Raw genomic sequence first — 22,084 nt, 5'->3', positions numbered from 1 at the left:
ACAGGGTATTTCTTAGTCACGTACTCTCAAGACAATTTCTTTTTTCTTCATTCTAACATTTGCCGCAATGTCGCACAGATTTGCGTGCCAACGACATATTTAAAATGTTGAAAATTATTTATAATTAAAAGTTGGAGGCCAGAAACTTTTTCGGCTGTGCCTGTTGCCAGCTATAGACCCACTCTGACCCGCCTCCCGCCTCCTCGGTCGGCGCCTCCTGCTATGGCGCATACAATTTTTTAATAAAAGTGCCTGGGCAGCCGGGCAGCCGTTGGAGCCGTAAACGTAGACGGAATGATTGTTATTTACGCAATGCCAATAATAATCCGTATTTTTGCACGCCCAACAGACACACACGCACGCACACAAACAATCAAACAATCACACATATACACACGCACACATAACTAACTATGAGTGCTGTGTCTGTGCACATAACCAGCAGAAAATTCAATTTTCCTTTGCCTTTATTCAAAATTCCAATAACTCACAATCAGAGCGAATTTCTGGCTTGCTTGACTTCATTTCAACTGCGGCTCTCCACTCTCCGTTCACTGCGATTTACTTTGCTTTTGTTTTTGTTTGCCTTATTTGTACATTGGTACGTTTTTTGTGGGCCAGTGTGTGTACACATGGGAGTGACTGTGTTTGTAAGTATTTTTATTCAGTTTGCGGCTTTTGCATATTGAACTACTATGTGAGAATAAATCAACTGCGGTTGCCGACAAAACAAATTTAAATGGAATTAAAAGAAATGATTATGTTTTAGAAGAGACTAAAATAGAAAGAAAATTCAAATATTTTGTATTACTATTATTTATAGTTTATAATTATTTTTAATTGGTTTTAATTTAAATAAAATAAAAAAACGAAGCAAACAATTAGTTATCTAATTTTATTATTATTAATTTACTTTTACCTATATTTGTTTAGATTTGTACCATTTGTAATGGATGTAAGTATTACATATTATCTGTACTTTACATATTATCTGTACTTTACAGCAATAAGAAAGCAAAAAAATTAGTAATTATACAAGTACAATAAATTAATTAATTCAAAAATAAATATTAAAAAATTAAATAATAAATTATAACTAACAACATTTTAAATATTATATACTAAAAAAATACTGTACATATTGCATTTTAATTAAAAACGTTGTATCGTTCTCTATATAAATATAAATAAAAAATATATATATATGTATATTTAAAAAAAAAAATTTTTTAAATTCTAAAAATATGGAGTACGTATAGGGCAAGAAATATGTCAATTCTATGCAAACATTTTTTTACCGCTCTATATTTAAATTGAATTGCCATTCAAATGCATTTATCTAAATACCAGGCCATTAAAGTGTCTCTGGACTTGTCCGAGCCCAAGAGCCCAAGAGCCCGACTATAGTAGAACTGTCCAATAAAAGTCAATAAGCAAACTGTAAGATATGCGCATTTTTCAATTACGTATTCGCAAAGCGACGCCCAGCTATACAAAGGTTCGTCTAATAGTTATAGCTGTGCAGCTGTATGTGCACTAAAATATATGTAGCGGTGCATGTGTGTGTGTGCGTTTGTGTAGTGTAGTATAACAAAACACAAATTCAAATGGCATTTTATGCAACATGGCCTGGCATTCCGTGTGGACACACAAGAGAGTGGGGGCCAGGGCATCCAGTTGCACTCGTTGAAACATGTAAGCCATGTATTTCATTATGTTACGACAAACTGCCTGACACGGGCGGCTAATAACGGCAACGGCAACGGGCAGCCGTGTACAGAGACAGTTGTTGTTGTTGCTGCTGCTGTTACCAATTCCAATCCCCGAGTCGAAGCCGAAGCCGAGGCTGCCCTCTATAGCATGCAAATCGTAGCCAGAAGTAGGAAAATAAAAGTAAAAGCTGAATCGATGCGGGTCAATAAGCAGCGCCTGCTTACAGCAAAATCAAATTAGTATTAGGCAAAATGAAATAGAAAAAAATAAATAAAATAAAATTAAGAAATAAAGTGAACTGCGACCTCGTAGGACTAGGCCACGACAATATTCCGGCACTTCTCAGTCTCTCAGCTCCTGCCTCGCTTCCTCCTCCCTGCCCTCGGGCACTTTGTAAATGCTTCCGCACACATGACTGACCAGCACAACTTTAAATAAAAGCAAGCCACTGCAGCTGCGAACTTAACACAGTGCCTGCTGGTAAGTCAATGTACTTGTGCGCCCAACTCGACTTTGAATGCTCAGCCAAACTTTTCGGGCGGCCTAGTCAAGCGTGGGCCTTTAGTTTAAAATCAAGTATTTGCCAAGTGCTGCGATTCGATTTTATGATGCGCTACGAGTATTTTTTTTTTGTCAGGCATGGCTCGAGTGGGCGTGCCCTCAGCCCGTGCTGCTGCCATTGCCAATCGACGTAATAAACTTGCGCTACTGCGTATCCGTAGGCGCATCCGCTACAACTCAACTGCCCGCAGGAACTGGGCAAATATTTGCTACTGTTGTTAATTTTATTTATTAATCTGCGCGTTATTTGAAACATATTATTAAAACACACATGCAGAAAAAAAGTGAGCTGAAAAGTGCATTAATCATATTTATATGTGTGGAAAAAGCGAGCGGAAAAGGAAGCGCTCATGTCAAGTGCTTAAATGCTTTTTATTTTTGCATTTATCTGTACGTTATTTAAAGCTATATCTCTTGAAAAATAAATAAATAAGATAAAAATAAAATAAGTATTTCCCATAACTTTGAGTACAGTTACATTTTTCACTAAAACAAAAACTTTAAATTAGATTCTTGCATTGTCTCTACCTGCAAACGAAATTCTTCATTGTCTTTATAAATAATTTGAGTTGAGATTCAGCCTGTAAATGGAGTATGAAAAAGAAATACAATTTGTTGCTTGGCCTCTGCAGAAAACTTTTCATGCGAGCTCATTATATATTAAGGACACTTTAAGCAATGTTTGGGGCCGTAAAGTTTGCGCGTTATCAATCAACGCGCGATGACAAAATCAAAACGGGCGACTAAATTAGCCAAGTTAGCCAAGTTGGACAAGTTGGCCGCGTGGCATGAGGGCCAAACAAAACAAGCCAAGTGAAATTGTCAACAACTTATCAGCTGTACAAATGAGCTGCGGCTCCAGCTCCTGCTGCCTGGCGAGGGGCACAACGGAAGCCAATGAAGCCAGGCACTAGCATTCACTTACAATTCCGTTTCCGCTGCTGCTGCTGCTGCTGCCTTTGTGGGTGGCCATTCCTGCTACAGCTACTCCTGCTGCTAATCGGCAGTCGTTAGCCGCTGCGGGGTCAACATTCATATTACGGGGATGATATTGCTGCTCCTGCTGTTGTTGTTTTAAATGCGTTATTGTTGCGCTGGCAACAACAAATAAGCGCATTAATAACAAACGCCATTGAACGGCCATGTCATCAAATGAGCCAGCAACAATGGCCACAACTAGCTGCCGCAGCCAACACTCCAGCGCCAGCGCCAGCGCCAGCCGGAGCGACAGACTTCAGTCAGTCCGTTCTGATGCTGATTATGGTTGTTTATTTGGGCACGAGTACAATGACAATGCCATTGGCGCATCATTAAATGGCCAAAAGTCACGCATTTCGAGCTGATGGACCAACAATGACAGCTAGAGATGCGAGCACGAAGAAACAAGAGTAGAACTTCGTATCAACAATTTTACAATCAGTTGGGCCAAGTGACTCTCAACAATTATCACGTTGTCATTGATGATATTTTTATGGTTTCTTATTATAATTTAACTAATTTCATTTTCCAGAGCTCCTACAGAATTATGAAAATATTCAATACAGAAAGATGATAGCTTTACTTAAAGAACTCTGTTCGAAATAGGAAATTTCATAGACTAACGTTTCCGACTTAATTGCTGTACATTTCCTGTAAACGAAAGATCCACAAACTCAATCAATGACCCTACAAGTCATTCATATTGAGTGTATTTAAGTTCTCATCATTCCCAGACACGCAAATCTCGTGCTGATTCGTCGATAATTTGCTTTCTGCTTTGTGCCAAGCGACTCACGACGCAGCCTCCAGTCTGAAGGCAATTGAGACGAGTCATTGGCTCTAGCGACGATTAAAGCTGCGACTGTTTCGATGATTACCGGTGCTGCGCCTCTGCTCATCTCCCCCGCCTGCCCCATCGCTGCCCTCTTCACACCATCAGCCGGTCTTAAATGGCAAGTGTAACAGTAGCTGGCGAGTGTTGAATGTTTAGCTGTCATTACGTGTCAGTAAACCGTGATCAGGAGCAGCTTCTGGTAGCTGGATGAGGCTGCAACCGGAGCTGCTGCTGATGACAACTCGTGCTGTTATCACTGGGTTTGCTTTGGGCTCGTTGGGCATTCAGTTTACAGCATTCAGTATCAACAATGGGCCAGACTTTGTCCAGGGGCCAATCGCCCTGCCAGCAAATCCACACATCCGCTTCCGCTGGGCCCATTCAAATGCACTGATGGACACACAACGGGCTCCAGGTGTGGCGAGAGCAGGAGGCGGGCAGGCTCCTCTGTTTGGTGTACAATTAGGCCACGCTGCTGACCAATTGCTGCACTTAAATGGAAATTTTCAGGTTAGCGATAGCTGAACTCTCCATTTGGCCGATGAATGCGAACAATGCGAAATTATTGGGCGAGTGTTGAAGAATAATTAGTTTTCAAATTAGTGCCTAATCAATTAAACTGTTTCGATTGTTGTGCAAATGTGAATCTGTATCTCTTTCATTATACAGAGAGACGCTGATTTGATTGTTTGTTTCTATTGAATATTCAAAACTGCTTTTACGATTTGAAAAATTGTTACAGTAACAGAGGAGCATATAATATGCTATAGAATATTTCCTGAAACGTTGCGCATGCATAAGCAAAAATGTGCATAAATAAAAATCAAAATGAAAGCATATTTTGAGTTTGTTTAAGCTCGTTAAGTAGGCTTTGAAAAAATTAATTTTAATTTGTAACTAATCCGATGTTTATACCCTGCTGCCACTGAAAACGGGAAATCTGAGTATAATGATTTGTAATCTATGTATACAGAATATAAAAATCCCAACGTTATAGTCAAAATTCTTCGTATATAAATACATCTTGAGGTCTGAAAGAATGCGCGTCTCAATTCCGTGCAAAAACTTCGACCATCAACGCATCACAGCGGCTTGATAAAAAATAATAAATAATTAAATACGAGAATCTCTAATATGCAACTGTCGAACGTTTACAGCGAACAGAAAAATAACAAACACAAAGCCCACGAGATCAGAGCGAATGAAAAATCAACGTGAACGACTAAAGTTCGCAATTGAGTTTCAGCTCTCATTAAGACATCAGCTCTTGCTTACTATCCATAAATTGATTATGCTATACAGTGTTCGGTTCGTATTGGAGCTATGAGTAAGATCTACTCTAAGTGTTCCGTCAGCATATAGGCTGATGAGCCTAATGATAAGAGCTCTGCCTCTGGAGAAAACTTCCTGCTTATTTCTTTTATTGATCCGTGCGAAAGCAGGTCAAACTTTTCGAGTACAATTTAAATCCAAGATAATAATAGTAATACTCAGAATAGGGCAGCTTATATGCATGTAGATTCCTGCATCTATGGCTAGCAGAAACTTATCAAAAAGTGTTAACAAACTGGCTTAAACAGCGTGTTTCACATTCCTGTTGCAGCTAGTTTGGGGCGCTCTTTCCAGGATTTCGAGCAATTTTCTATTTGCTTTTCTTTGTTAGGCGGATTTCGCTTTGTAACGCTCCTCGCTGGGCTGCCTTGTTTCCATTGACAGTCAACTATGGAAATTCGAAAAGTGAAGCAAGAGGCTGCTCCTCCTGCTACTCCTGCTGCTCCTGCTGCTGCTGCTGCCTGACAGCAGTAACAACAACAATAGGAGCAACTGCAACAGCAACAGCAACAGTCGGCAGGCAGTCAAAAAGACAATTGCTTACTGCTAGCTGCAACAACAACAAAAGCAGCAACAACAATAGCCAACAACCAACAACGTTGGTTAGCTTCCGCTTTACTAACTTTTCGTAGTGCACTATTCAATGTTGCTGTTGTTGTTGTTGTTGCTGCTTCTGTTGCTTCCAAATGTTGTCGCTGTTGTTGTAATCCTGCTGAAGCGTCAGCTAGGCCGCATTGTTTTTGTTGCTGCTGCTGTTGCTGCTGCTGCTGCCAGTGCCACTGCGCTTTGTTTGTTGTTTCATTTCAATTCGCCGAAACAAAGACTTAAAGTGCCCATTCACCTGATTTCGCTGGGTTTTAGTGCTGGCGCCACGCCCACAATGTGAGCAATACGCACGCCCACGTGCCTCGGCTCGCATGTTTATTTAAAACAACAAGAACAACTGCAACAACAATAACAAGCGTTTGGCTTTTGTATGTCTGGTCAAAGAGTTTGGCAGGCAGAAGCTGGCAATTGTTCAGCTTAAATAGGCCTCATTTCAGGCCAGCCATTGGAAATGCCTGTGCGTGTGTGAGCATGTGTGAGTGTGTAGAGTATATGACACAGTTTTCTGGCTTTTTTTGAAGTGCCTAACACACCACAATAGTCATTGAGTGGTGCTTCAATGTGCTGGCTGCAAATTGGGCTGCCATTGAAATTTATTTTATTATACTACACTACTCGATATAAGAGTGGTAAATAAATTATATATGCCTATATATAATATAGGTTATAATGATAGATATATATAATACGATATAAATAATTATGGTAATTAAATAAAAAATCTAGTTTTAGATATATTTTGCTCTTATTAATAATGTTACTAATTATTGTTTATTCATTAATTTTATATTATGTATTTAATGGCAAGGGGATCCGTTTTTTTCTTTTTTTTTTTTTTTTTTTTTTTTTTGTTTTACACAAAAACTCAAATTATCGAGAATTATTGAGAACGATTTTTCTTTTAAAGGGGATAGAACTTTTTCGGATTTCAATTTAGTGGGATACAAATTATCGAGACTCAACTGTTTATACATATATATTCGCAGAATAATATGCATATAATTTCTCATTTAAGAATTTATAGAAGTGGCTTCAATATAATACAGGTATTATGTATATAGTAAAGAGCAGCTATATAGTAGCATCCCCATAATATATCCGGTCTATATTAAAGTGCATAATATATTCACGTCTACAATTTCTAGCATACAAACACTTCTGTTTGGAAATATTTCAGGTCAAGCCAAGCACTTTACAGATTCCATTTGGAGCACTACCGACGCCTCGTGTGAGCCCATAAGAAACTCTTAGAAATTTTATGTGTTGAGCAATAAATTTGAAGCGCAGCCACTGTCCTATACACACATACACCTACACACACACATTAGCGCTATTTATGGCGATTTGTAGCAACAATTTCAATATGGCGCGCTGATCAAGCGATAGCCGCGACTGCAGCCGGCTCCTGCTTCTGCTGCTGCTCCTGCTGTAGCTGCGTCTTGTATTCCGTTACGGCATCTGCAATATCCTTTAATTCACTCACACATGAGCACACACACACACATACGAGAGAGTCTCCTTCCCTCGCAAAGCAGCTTTATTTATTGAAAGTTTTTGGTTTGGGTTTTTCGCGCTGCGTTTAGTAAACTTTTAAGCCGCTTTGATTGCGTCCTTGAGGCATTTGGCTTGTTTTGGCATCTGCCCTGACTGTGTTTAGTGTGTGCTGTGGGGTCACTGAGGAGAGGGAGGATGGAGGGGGACAGGCAAAGTCCTTGACCTTGCTGTTTGTTGTCATTGAACTGCAGCCAGCGCCCATCGATAGCAAAGCCAGACAAATTGCCATAAAATAGTGACAATAATCATCCTCGTCATTTCAGGCCATTGGGCAGCCGCATAGCAAAAAGCGAGGAGGGGGGTGGCGCTTGTTAAATATGCCATTCAATTGGGCTCCTAATATAGCAATAGTCATACATTTCGGCCCCGTCACGTCTTCACTTCGTTTCAGTTGTTTGCTCTGGATCTGTGGATCTCGACTGCACGTACAGCAGAAATCACGTCTCAGCTGCCGCTGGCTATGTTTATGGCCATTGAACTGTGAGCGCCCACACTTGGTGGCCAACTCTTTGGGCCATTTATAACCGCAACGCCTCTCATTATGCAGCAGCCACGACGGCCGTGCAGTTATCTATTGCCCACCCCCAGCTCCACGCACGTGGCAAGTATTTACAACAGCCTAGCCTAGCGGGCCCTGAGCTACACGAATCAACAAGAAAACCAAACTGAAAATGGAAAAAATAACGAGAAATGTTTTCTGACTTACTAACCTTTGCAGTTTGCTAAGACTCTTAAAGAAATAGTTGAAAGCTGGCAAAAGTTAGCGAAGCAATCTTAAAATTAAGTCGAAGCAACCATCACTAAATTTTACTGCAAAGTTTGCTTAATGTGTTTCGTTAAGCTTTACATTTTGCCATATTTAATAGAGAAATTTTGTAAATAAAATATATATAATAATTTTTTATATATTTGCAAACTCAAATATAATTTACTTAAATATATTTTATATTATGTATTATATATTCCACTAATAATAGGTAAAAGAAAATATAAATATGAGCCAGTTCAGTTTTATAATATATAATATATCGACCATATTTATATATTGTATTGTATTGTGGCTTAGCTAATGTTAGGTAACAATATTATGGTATAATTATTACTGTTAAAGCTACTTAAGGATTAATAAAAATGATTTGAATTATCTCGTTATAGTCGCTGAGACAGAAATAATATTACGCAAAGAGGGGCTAGAATTTTTTCAATCTATAAATAAGAAATTTAAATATATTAATAATTAACTTAACACCACAATTGTTATTAAATATGTATTAGTTTGAATTGATAAATAAAATTCAAAATATTAAAAGATTTAATATTACAATTGTTATTTAAAATGCATTAATTTGATTTTAACTTAATTTTTGCCATGCCTATCATAATTTTTGTTTACTTTAAAACTAATTATATAAAAAAAATCAATTGACCCGCCTGTCTGATTTTGCAGCTCTCATTCAGACAGGGCATATACTTTGATCATATAAACATGCAGCTCTTATATATATTATGATACTGGAGTTTATTTAGCAAAAAATCTTTTACTGTTTTACTTTACCTTTGGAGTATCCTGACTCCATCTGACTTCAGCTATGCTGAGTTTAGGCCAGCTGCCGCTTTACTCTGATGTCTAGTGTAATTGAAATGTTCGACTTTAGTGCAGCGCGACGCGAACTCAATTGAAAAGGTAAACAAATCAGAAAGCTGGCCACAAAGCGTGACATTAACACAGCGGCCAGAAACTATGCAAATGACACAGCAGCTGCCCAAAGACCGAACCTCGACGCGCCAAAGCATTTTCCGCCGCTCCGCCCACGGCTCACACGCCGCGCTCCTCTGATGCTGACGCATGGACACAGAGACAGCGGAAGCGCCGAAAATGCGACAGGAATGGGGCTGCGGCGGGAGAGTGACTGCAGCTGGAGGGAGGTGGGAGTAGGGGTAGGGGTCGGAGCAGCCACAAATAGATTCCGAATGAGGACGCGAATGCGACAGACTCCGACAATTGCGTATTGTCCGGCTGTTTTGTTTTTTCTGCCGGACTCTGACTCGGACACAGTGAGGGGCTGCAGGTTGCTGTCGTCAGTCTTGACATTTGAGTTTGTTATGCGTGCAGATGTATCTGTATCCTTGTATCTGTGTATGTATGTGTGTGTGTGTGTGTGTGTGTGTCCACAGCTGTGTATTGACTAGCAACTGTGGATTTGTCAGCAGCAATTACCGTTGATCTCAAGTGTTTTTTATAGCCATCTTTTGTTATCGGTCGTCTCGTTGTCGTCGCTATTGTTGTTGTTGCTGTTGTTGTTGCTGTTGCTGCTGTTGTTGTTGCTATTACTGTTGTTATGGCTGTTGGCACGTATTCCCACGTTCGACTCATCGCATTCAATTTGCTTGATTTTATTTCCGTTTTTCGCCGCATCGCCGCATTTTCTTTGCCAGCCAGCTCTTGCCCAGCGGCACCTGCAGTCCGCAGTCAGTTCGCAGTCCCTAGCTCTTGCCATTTTCCTCCAATTCTATTTTTGTCCATGATTTTGATTTTGATTTTGATTCGTCGCGTTGCCAGTGCAACTTGAGTGTGCAATTTGATTTGATTTTCGGCAGCGCTGCAGAGCTCTGGCATGTCCTTGCGGCTGCTCTCCGCCTGACGGGCAGTTGCGGTCCCGCTCGCTATTAAAATCGACTCAGCCGAAATTCAGCCACAGCCAACACGAAATTGCCATTTTGTGTTTAATGCCAGCCGGCCAGCCAGCCGGACAGACAGTTGTGTATTTTGAGTATTGCATTTTTAGCCATCCTGCCAGGGGAAACGCCAACTATCTGTGCCAGGATATGTCGCTGGCTGTTTGTTCAGCGACAGGATATGAAGTGCTCCTCGATTGCCACTGGGTTACACATAAGTGCGCCACGTGTCCAATATTGCAGCTCAACTAACACCGGGCACCGCGTGACCCACTGCCTCAGTCAATATTTATGCCAATCCTCGACTCTATGCGAGGCAATAGCCAGCCAGAGGTGACACTGACTCGTTTCACTTGTCTGTCGCACAAATATGCACAATAATATACTTATTTATTATCACACAAATCAATTGTCTCCCCAATCAGAATACACTCGACTGCAATAGATAGTCTCATATAAAATGCCTTTATTGTATTCGAAATTTTGACAGCTAGCATAGTTCATCCCTCACTGGCAACAATAAGTAGTGCATACCTGTTCACAAAGTGTAAAGAGTTTTATAGAATATTTATATTATTAATTTAAGATAAAAACTTAAAGAGAAAATTTAATTTAAATTTGAAGCATATATTAATTGGTATTCCTAAGACCTAATGAAGTGGTTAATATTGTATGCTTGAAATGCAATTTGTTAAGGCGCTACCAACTTTAAATTTGATGTATAATTATACACCTCACTCAGTACAATAAATATATTCTAATGAAACTAGTTAGCAAAATCTGGACATATACCATACAATTTAAGCCAAGTCAATCTTTTGGTTATACGTTGTTTTGCACTAATATTACTATTATTATTATAAATATTTATTATAAAATATGTAATTTACGCATGCTTTGTAGATCTTAAAAATTTCTTCCTAATACTTAAACTGTTTAAATAATTTCCGTATGTAATGCGCTTTTCCTGCGCCTCTATGAATTTTAAAACGATTCGGCATGAATTAGAAAAATTTTGGGAAGTCTCATCCAATATATTCCAGTTATATCATATCCCGGAAGCATAAATGTCAATATTTTATTGTGTTTAACTGCCTTCCCCCTCTATAAATCCTGGCTTTATATATGCGTAATTATATATTTTTCTGTTATTCCTATCATTCAAAGCTTCTCTTAGGTGATGCCTTATGGTCATGATTATACGAAAGCTATCATTGAATAATTTATATTACAATATATTAATATAATATTGTAAGTCATTCAAAATGATATCTAAATTTAAAAATTACTATTAAGAACTATTTATGATTGTTAAATAACATTCCAAGCTGCTTTAGCTCGTATGACCAATGGCCAATCGTGACCAGAGAGCCCATTGGAGCTACGTAAACTATTCACACACATATAAATTCCTTGAATTCATATATTACGGCTTATCGCATGAAGACGATTCTCATTCGGGCAATTGGAACATGTAAACAGAACTATTAACAGGTCATAACTGCTGCTGCTTCTGATTCTGCTGCTGCTGCTGCTGCTGTTGGCCTTGCTTATTTTTTTTGTCCGCATTTTTGTGCAGATCCTTTTAACAGTTATTCAGATGTGTTTAATACACTCAGCTGGTGCCGCATGAGTTGACCCCGTTGAGGCTGAGGCGGCAGCAGGCGGTGTTATCCCTTCTACACGGACGGTTGGACTGCGTAAGGCCGCGAGGAAGCGAGACAGCGAGACAGCGAGCAGGCGAGGCAGCTGGGCAACCAAGGACATTGTATGCCTGATTTGGCAAGGATACACGGCGTGAGCTGCGCGGCCCCAGATAGATGGAGAAGATGACAAGAATGTCTGGGGACAGTTTTTCAGATATTTGTTGCCGTTGATGTCGGGGGCTGCCTTCATTTGCAGCCGTCGTTTGGGCTGTCGACTGTTTTACTTGTTATTCGATGTGAATGGGAGTAGACGGTGCCATACTCAACTCAACTATTTCATTTCATTTAATTTGATTTATCTGCTCGGCCGCTCGCTTGACTCTTGCCTGTTTTTTAGCAGAGAGCAAACGGCAGACACGCCCCTCGGTTAACGCCCACGCTCTGGTCGTAGGCCACATCGCTGCTCATTTATAATGAAAACAGAGCACATCCAAATCCGAATCCAAATCCGAATCCAAACTCACACAACATGGCAGCTACGGAGGCCAAGCATATTCTTGAGGCCTGCTCCAGCGCCAGTGCCACGTCCTTGAGTCGTAAAATCTTCACAGCTTGCGCTCGGCCCATGTCGTGGGCCGTATTTGGCATCGGCTCTGCGGCAGGCATTTCTCTCCGAGCAGCAAAAAATGCGAAGCCAAAAGATTAAAACCATAAATTCTGTTGCGCTTAGCAGCGAGGCGAGCGGCTGAGCTCGCTCTCAGGCCAAAGTCAAATAGAAATTGTGCAGGGCTGGAAATTGGGTGCCAAAATTAAATCATGAAATAATGCTATACTTAAGAGCGCCCGGCATTTGCCCGAGCCAATAATTCAGATTTACAAATTAAGCAAATGAAGACGCTGTGATAAGAACTTATCATGGAAATGATGTAGCCCAAAAAGTGTTATTAAATTTTGAAAAATATCTGATTATAATATTTGTATGTAGTATAAGTGAACTTATGTTTATTGTGTATAAATATAATATAAATATAAATAAATAGATATATATATTTGTCATAGTGATTGATTTAATTGGAAAATTTTACATATATTATATAGATATTTATATTTCATTAATATTTATTCATCTTATATATAAAATTATTATAATTAATTATTTTTAAAAATATATACATAATAATTAATCAAACTAAAGTCCAGGAAATATTTTCTAAATTTATCTGCGAAACTATTTGCTTGCCCTGAGCCCTGTTTCTATGGTTTCTTGGCGGCACTTCATCAGAGTGAGTTTTATTTTAGAGGTCACACTCACACACACACACACATGCACAGATTTGTGTCGGCTTAATAGAATTACGCATACGCCATGTGTGCGCACAAAAACAACCAAAAATTTAGTCGCATGCCTCCACGCACACATATTACGCGCTTCTGCCTCTGAAATCTTTTGAAAGGTTTTTCGGTTAAATATTTTGCATATTTCCAAAGCGAATGTTGAGCTGAACGCTGCGTGGGGTTTGCGCACTACGCCACAAGGTGTGTGTGTGTGTGTGTGTGTGTGAATGTGATACATAGTTGATAATTTCATTATGGTTAACTGTAGTTTATTGATTTTATCAGCATATGCTCATATTTAGTGACATGAAACGTCGCCCGAGGCTGCTTAAGATTCATGAAATATGTATAAGCCCTGGAGCAGCCTCTTATAATAAGTCCTGAGCCAATAAATGCTTCTCTTTGAAAACTTAGTAAGCCTATTAGGAACTTTCAGCTCCAGCTCAGCGTTGTTGTACTATTTGTTACACTCTTATCAATTGTTGTTGCATTGTTTTTGTTGTTGTTTTGTTGTTTTGTTTATTGTTGTTTATCAGTTCTTTTTGGATTTTGTTCAAGTGTTAAAGATATCGAAAATTTAAACCATGGCGGTCGATGCTATTATCTGGAAACTGTCGAAATTGTGCGCTTCTTCTTCAGATTCCGAATTAACCTCTGATGCAAATTTGTTTCGCCAGACCCTGGCAATGCCTACGGTTACGAACCAGGAATCATGGTTTGAGCGCGATCCGAGCATGAAGCGCACAGTGCTCTTTAATGCCGAGGATCGAGCCTCGTCCAACAAGAGAGCGTCGTCCATGTACTATCGTCCGTCCCGCTTTACGATCGGAATGGGTCAGGGAAGCACTCTGTTTGAACCCAGAGCGAAGAGCGTTCGCGCAACACTCTCTGTTAAAGCCGACTTTGGCAATTTTGACTCGAGTTCGAAATTCAGGCACTTCCGGCACCGTCACCGAGAAGATGCCAAATTTGTAACACACTACGACATGAACGCTGTGCATGAAAAAAAGAAAGCTATGCATCACTTTTTGGAGGCCGAACCAAGCTATACGCGCTTCAAAGTCCCTTTGTGAGTCGAGGAAAATTTTAGATTGTTGTCTTAAATGATGAATGATTATTTTTAAATTGTGTATCCACAGTCAGATAGCATGTGCGGAGCGCTATAAGAAAAACATCAAGAAATACAATCAGCAGTTTAGGCGGGAAATCGCCAAACTGGTCGATAATCAATCTTCAGCTCGGGATGCTACATATTTTGTTCGGTAAGGCCTTTGAAATCCCTCTTAAAATCACAGCATAAACGTTATCATATATTTATCCTAACAGCATGGTGTCTTACACTACCCTATGGCCACCATATCATAATGAGAGAGAACTCTATGATACAAGCAACAATTTCTTTAGGCTGACTCCCGCGGAGAGCGCACGACTGCAATATATCATGTCAACAGATTTTTCATATCATTAACAAAAAAAAAAAAAAAAAAAAAAAAAAAAGAAACTAAAAAAAAGAAAACAGTAGAAAATATTAAAAAAAAGTATAGATTTGTTTTAAAACAATACTTAGTAAAACTTCTAAAAAAAACTCAAGCAAATTGTCAAAGTCATAAATAAAAGAAAAAACAAATTATTTTGAATAAACAAAAATTAAAAATAAATCAAAGCTCTTAATATCGAATATTCAAAAAAAAAATTGATTACTTTGTAATATTGAAAAATCAGGTACAAGTGAACTAGGAAATATCGCATATACTTTTAATAACCTTAAAAGAGGGTAGGACTTCCAATATATAAGATATATACATAATATTAATTAATTATTAAATCTATAGTCAAGCTACTGATAGAATTGATGAAGATATGGGATGAATTATCGAACATAAGAAAATGAGATGAGTTATCGAAACAAAAGAATAGATATCCAGTTTGTCTGGTTGGGGTGACTGGGATCACTTCATTAGCTAGCTCGCCTGCCTAATCACTCAGAAACTACATTGGATATTCTATTTCCATTTTTTGTTACATGAACTTTCTCAACAAATCTCCCATTTCTTGTGAGTTCAGGTTATACAAATACTTCCAGAAGTATAAAACAGGCAATGCAAGCACTTGGATTTCAGGTTTAAGTTGCCTGTCAGGGGAAGTGTTGCGTGTTTCTGTGGCACGCCCAGAGTAGAGCAGAAGGCGAATTGCATATTCAGTTTCATTGGCATTGATATGCTGGAAAATGTGGCAAAGTTATTGTACACTCAGCAAAATACTGCATACATTTACAATTATAATTCGCATAATGGGCACGCGTTTCGGCTGGCAGCGAGTGCATTGGCAAAAATGCCAAAGTGGACACAAACAGCAGCATAAATTCCAGCAAGGCGCGTACAAGTGTTCGCTGCATATTCGATCTGCATAAACAGTTTCCGTTTCCGGGCAAACACATTTACATAGCCAGCCACTTGACGGGGCTGTGTCGGACTGGGCAGGGCAGGGCAGGGCAGGGCAGGGCCTTGTGGTTGGCTTCGCCTGGTTTCGCCTGGTTTTTGGGAGCATCATCAACACAACCGCAATGGTGGCCGCCTTTACATTAAATATTAACCCGAAACGCTGATAACACCCACACATTACAAAACATGTTGGACAGCCAGCCGCAGCGGCGGATGCTCCCATGCACAAAAGCAAAAATAACTTCCATCTTGTAGTTTTTTTATTCGCGCAAAAATACCGCTCAAAAAGTAAAGTAAAATACAAAAATAAAATAAAATAAAATATATATACGTATATATATGTATATATAAAGTGAGGCATTGGGAACGCAAATTTTTCGCTTCACTGAATTATTCATGAATGCAATTTTTGCCAACAAATAAAATATAAGCAGCCATCCAGCCATCGCTGCCCCCTTGAGCATTGTGGGCGTGGCAGTGACTGTAACTGCAGCTGTGACTCGAATGTCGCTGCAGTATTTAGCGTAAATTAAAAAGAAAAGCAAAGAAAATGCAAAACTCTGAGGAAAATTGCTCATGAACTTTGTGTTGAGTTATGAAAGTGTATGTCACAGTATTTGAGAGATGGTGAGGGGGGAGCGGGGGGAGAGGACGTAAGTTGCAGCGCAGGGCGTATACTTGATATTTAGCATTCAGCATAACCACCAAAAAATGAAATAAAATAAAAGCGAATAAAGAAATATTCGCGTGCTTAATTTTGTGGAAATAATATCCAGCGGCTCTGTGACAGCGGCTCGAATTATTTATTTATGTGCGGCAAATACGCTTCCATTCGGTTCGATGAAATGAGCACAGGTTGACACACATATTCAGCTGGCATTATTTGGGCCCGGAGCCCAATTGAATTAGCTATTCACGCATATTTTATTGTTTGCCAAGCGAATCTCCTGCTGTTTTTTTTTAATTAAGTTATACTTGTGGTTTTATGAAACTCGAAATATATATGTACACATAATTGGAGCAGAGCAGAATCAATTTCAAGGTTGTATTCTTTCGGCTCATATATGGAAATAAATATCACATGTATAATATTATAATATTATTAGTTGGCTGACCTGCTCAAGTTTTATATGATCGTTACATATACAAATGCATATTATAACTTCCCATAATATACAGTGTCTAACATTAATATTCGCTATTTTATTTTTCAACTTCAAACGCAAATAAAACATTGAAATTAAAAAAGGATAAACGGTAAAATATAGATTGAAAAATTTTCTTTTCGATGAGGTATATATTCTTATAGAATATTTAATTTATAAATTAAACTTACTTCCCTTATGCCTTATTGTTTTATTTTCCAGCTTCTCACAAATTCCTTTTAAAAATGTAACAAAAAAAGAAAATACTATTTTAGCAACATTTTCATAAATAATTTGATACGGCTGTATTCATTGATTACTTTTCTGTTTCCTAGTTTCCTCACATATTCGTTTCTTGATTCTGTGTAACGAAATTCGAGTCGAATGCCATTTCGAATACAATTTGCTATTGTACCATGGATTCATTGAAGCTGTGAGCATCTGGCACCTTGTTATGTGGCCAGAAATGATTGGCAATACTGTTGACAAGAATAAGTTTCAATCATCATAGAAGAGTTTCAGTAGAGGCAGAGAGATTTATGCAGACAACCAAGTTTGGAAGTGAATTTAAGAATTAAACTCAGAGTATTCATTACACTCTGTAGCATAGTAAGGCCAGGAATGTATATTAGGCAGTGTCAACTCAGAGACCGTGCATTCCTTCAGGGCTGTTGGCTGGCAGAATGAAGTCGTCGCAAGTGCGTAAGGTCTGAGCGCTCTCTGCAACTGAGAAGGGCCATTAAAATAATCGCTGCAATAACCGCATTTTGCACAAATTTCAACTGCATTTTTTATTTCATTCTCTATCTCAGGTTCTTTTTTCTATGTTTTGTTCTAGTTTCTGTTTTTTCGTTTTTGTTGCTCCTGTCGCTTTTGTCTTTTACCTTTTCGAAGTCAACAAGGAGAGGAGCGAACATTTGCATGCATAAGTTATGGATGCGCCAGCTAGGGGATTGGGAATTTGAGATGGGCCACAGAAGGAAGAAGCTCAGCAGCCGGAGCAGGGTGGAGGGCGGCGCCTGAAGAGCTGCGCAGCATATTGACACAGTAAACTGCTTAGATTGTCAGAGTTCGAGTTGGAGCAGGCCCAGCTCGTTGAGGAAGATGCATTGAAGTTTCAGCAAGTGCGCGACTCAAAGGTAAAGCCGCAATATGCCACGAATACTAAACGCAGCATACTTTCTTCTCGCTGCACTTCCGCACGTGCCACACTCTCTGCCCCAGTGCCAGGCATTTAGACAAAGCACACACGTGTGTCTGTGTGAGTGTGTGTGTGCGTGTTAGCCATGTTTATGTGTAGCAATCGCTGTTGCTATTGCTGCTGCTGCTGCTGCTACCCGGTTTGTGTTACATTTGCCAACTTCGACTTGCACACACACACACTGCTTATAAACACACCTACACACACACACACACACGCATTTGCACTCTGGGCACATGTATCATATAGCTAAGAAAATCTATGCCCCTTGGCTCAGCGTAAATTTTTGGGCTATTTTGCTCAACAGCCAGCAGCCAGGTTGATTTTACTTCTTGTTTAAGGCAACACGCGAACGTCACGAGATTTTCTCATTCTCACTCTCCCTCCCCCAATCTCTATCCCTCTCTCATTAGTTGAGAAATCGCGGGCAGAACACGCCATTTGGTCCGCTTATTCGAAGTGGTTCGGCTTTGACTTTTCAGTTCGACGAATTGTTTCAACCTTCGGCTCGCGACTGCGCAAACTGAAAATGAGAGAGATAAAGAGAGAGAGAGAGAGAGAGTGGGAGAGAGAATCAGATTTTGAAAGGAGTTTACTAATGTGAAAGACAATTTCTAATTACTTGGGGAATATGAAATAAAAATAATGGGATCCTGTTGCTGGTACCCAGTATCTAATGATAGTAAGCTTATCGATATTGTATGACAATTTAAATATATTTTACTATAAATAGTTACAAATTCAGTTGTTATTATTTTTATATTCGTTTATATTAAATCTAAATTTATTTACATTTAATCTAACTTAATTTAATTATCTGCTTTGCCGAATTCTCTTAGAAAAAATGAAAAAAAAAAAAAAAAATTAAATAAACAAATAAATGAATTATTAATAAATAAATATGTATATAATAAATAAAATCAGTATTTTTTTTTAAGTTTTGTACATATATATTAATAATTAAATAAAATTAAAATATATTTGCTTATATATTTCTTATATCGTTTACCTTGCCTAGCAACAAAATCTAGACTTTATTCGAAGACAACTTTCCCCACATTTCGAAAGCTGTTGTAGCTCACTCGCCTGCATTTCCCGCTATGACCCACTATTAAAATACAGGGATTTGGCGTTAATTTCACTTTAAGTTACCCCACGCTGCGAGGGCTCTTCACTCGTATGCATGCCTCAGTAAACGCAACTCGAGTTGAGATATCCGCTCCGGCAGCCACAAACAACGGGGCGCTGAGCCGAGCCCACGTCGAGTTGAACTCTCTTGGTGTAGGTCATAAACAGATTCAGGTGAGCAGCAAACACCTGGGAGAGTGGCAGTGGCAGTGGCACTGGACCGCACTGGATGGTGGGGGTGGGGGCAGGGGCCGAGAGTGGTCCATTGTACTATATGGGGCTGTCCACTTTAACGACTGCACCTGACCAACTGCAGCTGATGTGTTCATCTTAGTTTATTGCGCCTGTATGGCGTAGAGTATATACTTTGATGGGAGCCAACTATATATATATTATAAATATATAGATATGCATGCATGTGTGTATATTTTTGTCACATATACTTGAAAGGGCTTTCGGCGACTTGATTTTTGCTCTACGCCAACATTGCTTGAGCGGATCGTCTTGGGACTGTAGTCAACAGCATTTACTTGCGGGCATTTATTTTGTGGCCATTGCGAATGGCGCACGAATGTGGCCAAAGAAGGCGAAGGGCGGAGGGTGTTCAGCGGCGAGCGGGAGTTTACTCCATAAACAGCTCGTGCAGCTTTTGTGAGTCACGCATCAGTTGTGCATCTCGAAGCTCTCGTGCAGTCGCCTCCTGCTCCTGCTCCTGCTGCTGCTTCTGCTGCTGCTCCTGCTGGCGGCTGTTGCTTTTATTGATGTGTTTGTTGTTGGCAGCCAGGATCTTATGGCGTAGCCTCTGAGTGACTTTAAGCTGCGGCAGCTGCAACGTGTGCCGTGTGTATAATGTGGCAGCTTCGACAGTTGACTTAAAGCCCTTTTACCGCATTTCCCAATCCTCCCACACTTGCATATCACGAATTACTTTTTATTTTTCGTTTATTTTTTACCCATGCAAGACTCAATTATGTTGGATTGACATTTGGCAAAGGTTCTCTCATCAATCAAGTCAGCTTTTTTATTTGTATTCCGTTAAACAAGCTGCAAACGGGGCGTATACGTAATGGCTAGCAGCGGCTACATATAAACACATTGCAGTTTGCAATTTATTGCTCTGCGTCGACTGTGTGTGTGTGTGTGGGTGTGTATATGTTTTTGTGACCTGAGGATATAATTTTGTTACTTCATTTTGCCATATTTATGTTCCTGTCGCTCCACGTATAATTTCAATTGCTGCCAGAAGCCAATTTACCCCAGAAATCGAACGCGATGCAGTGCTCTATATTTGGTGCGAATGAAATAAATTGATGAACGCTTAAGGTAAGCGCTTCTATTTACGAAAATGTTTCTTTCTCTAATACAAATTAGACTATCAATATAATGTTCAGGTAATTTTGTCTTATTTAAACTCTAGACAACTGAAAGTATATACTTGTAAATATATTCTTAATGTAATGCTTCTTAGATTGCTTAATATCTTAAGGAATGATATATAAATAATTTACTGTCGAATTTAATTTAATAGTTTATTCTTCCCCATGTGGTATTAAAACATACATATCACAATATAATCTCCTTTTGATGGTATATATGTATGTATATTATAAATATTATAAGTAAGTATATATATGCTAAGTATAAAATATGGTTGTTGTATTAAAAATATATAGATACAAATATTTTAGTTTCAAGTTTCCATTAAATTTTTTACCCATTTAGTATAATATTTACAATAAATATTTACTGAAAGCGGTTCCTTTCCATATCCCCTACTTGATATGTGCATTTATACTTACATACAAATACTACCTACTATAATTACGCTTGGTATCTTTAACCGACTGACCTGAATGGGAACTACTTTAGCCCATTAGATGTAATATTTCTTATAAATATTTACTTAAAACTTCCATTCGAAACGCAATGAAATTATTTCCGTTGCGCAGTCGAGCAACCCTTTTGTCCCCCACCGCATGGGCGGACCACGCCCACAAGTCGAAATGTTATTGCCTAAACAAACAAAGGGGAGGGGAGGAAAGGACGCATGCGAAAGGCAAATGCAATCACCTGTAACACGAAGCTGAATACACAAACAAAACAAAAGGCGCAACATAAATTTGCGAGCCAGACTTTGATGTTGGCAATTGGCTGGGGCAGAGAGTGGGACTGAGAGTGGGGCGCGCGGACGTCCTGTCAAGGACTGGCCGATTGTGGTTAAAGCAGTCTGTCTGACAGGGCGTTTATTTTAATGGCCTGATTATGGCAGAGCCAGGCAAAAAGAAATACCAGTTGAGGCAAAAAATTAAACAACTGAAACGGTTTCAATGTCGCTCGTCCTTTTCCCTTCACTTTTGCTCCCTTCTTGTCTTTTTCCTTTTTGTATGAGTTGGGCCCACTTTTCAGGTCCTTTGCTCTGTTTGGTGTTATTGGCAAATTTGGTTTTTGTGCGGCTTATTTATGCGCATCGCCTGCCTGCTGCCTGCTGCCTGCTTTGGCGTTTTTCTATTTCACTAAACTCTGCGAGAAACCAAGTTTATTGTCAGCTGCGAGTGAATTTGGAATAAAGAAATGGAATCAAATGAAAGGCGAGTGCACAAAGCACAAATGTGGCATAAAAAGGGGTGTTTGTGGTATTCGTGTGTGTGTGTGTGTGTGTGTGTGACTGCTACTTGGATACACTCTCACACAGACAAAGCCATTCAAGCACTCACACAATAAAAGGAAAATTTGTTGGTAAGCAAAAGGCGCGATTCAAAATTTTGTCAAAGATTCAGCTATTTGCTTGCCCTAGAAAAGGGTGGATTCAATCTTGCATGCCTTATATAACACATTGCCAGTTGCATTTGCTGATAGTATCGATCATGTGAAAAATTAGATATATGAAAGCTAAGCTTATGAATAACGAGATTTCACTCAATCAATATGAATAA

The 22,084-nt window shown here is 39.2% G+C and overlaps 1 protein-coding gene across 1 annotated transcript; it reads left to right on the top strand.

Annotated features, from left to right (window-relative positions):
- Nucleotides 1-13,709: 13,709 nt before the first annotated feature.
- On the top strand, nt 13,710-14,764 carry LOC108652077 (uncharacterized). Its single transcript, XM_018102124.3, has 3 exons — nt 13,710-14,305; nt 14,376-14,498; nt 14,563-14,764. Exons 1-3 carry the CDS (start codon nt 13,821-13,823, stop codon nt 14,702-14,704), a joined length of 750 nt encoding a protein of 249 aa, XP_017957613.1. The 5' UTR covers nt 13,710-13,820; the 3' UTR covers nt 14,705-14,764.
- Nucleotides 14,765-22,084: the final 7,320 nt, after the last annotated feature.

Source organism: Drosophila navojoa, chromosome 2 (genome assembly GCF_054131105.1).
Source record: "Drosophila navojoa isolate 15081-1374.11 chromosome 2, UAZ_NAV_1.0, whole genome shotgun sequence".
NCBI classification, from domain to species: Eukaryota; Metazoa; Arthropoda; class Insecta; order Diptera; family Drosophilidae; genus Drosophila; species Drosophila navojoa.
Note: the sequence above shows the minus strand (reverse complement) of the source record. Positions and strands in the feature narration are given on the sequence as shown.

What these genes read in the sequence shown, in the direction of transcription:
- LOC108652077 (XM_018102124.3), top strand. Translation starts at nt 13,821, where the DNA reads ATGGCGGTCGATGCTATTATCTGGAAACTGTCGAAATTGTGCGCTTCT. An exon ending in ACGCGCTTCAAAGTCCCTTT is followed by an intron (nt 14,306 to 14,375) that starts GTGAGTCGAGGA and finishes GTGTATCCACAG; the next exon opens with TCAGATAGCATGTGCGGAGC. An exon ending in GATGCTACATATTTTGTTCG is followed by an intron (nt 14,499 to 14,562) that starts GTAAGGCCTTTG and finishes TTATCCTAACAG; the next exon opens with CATGGTGTCTTACACTACCC.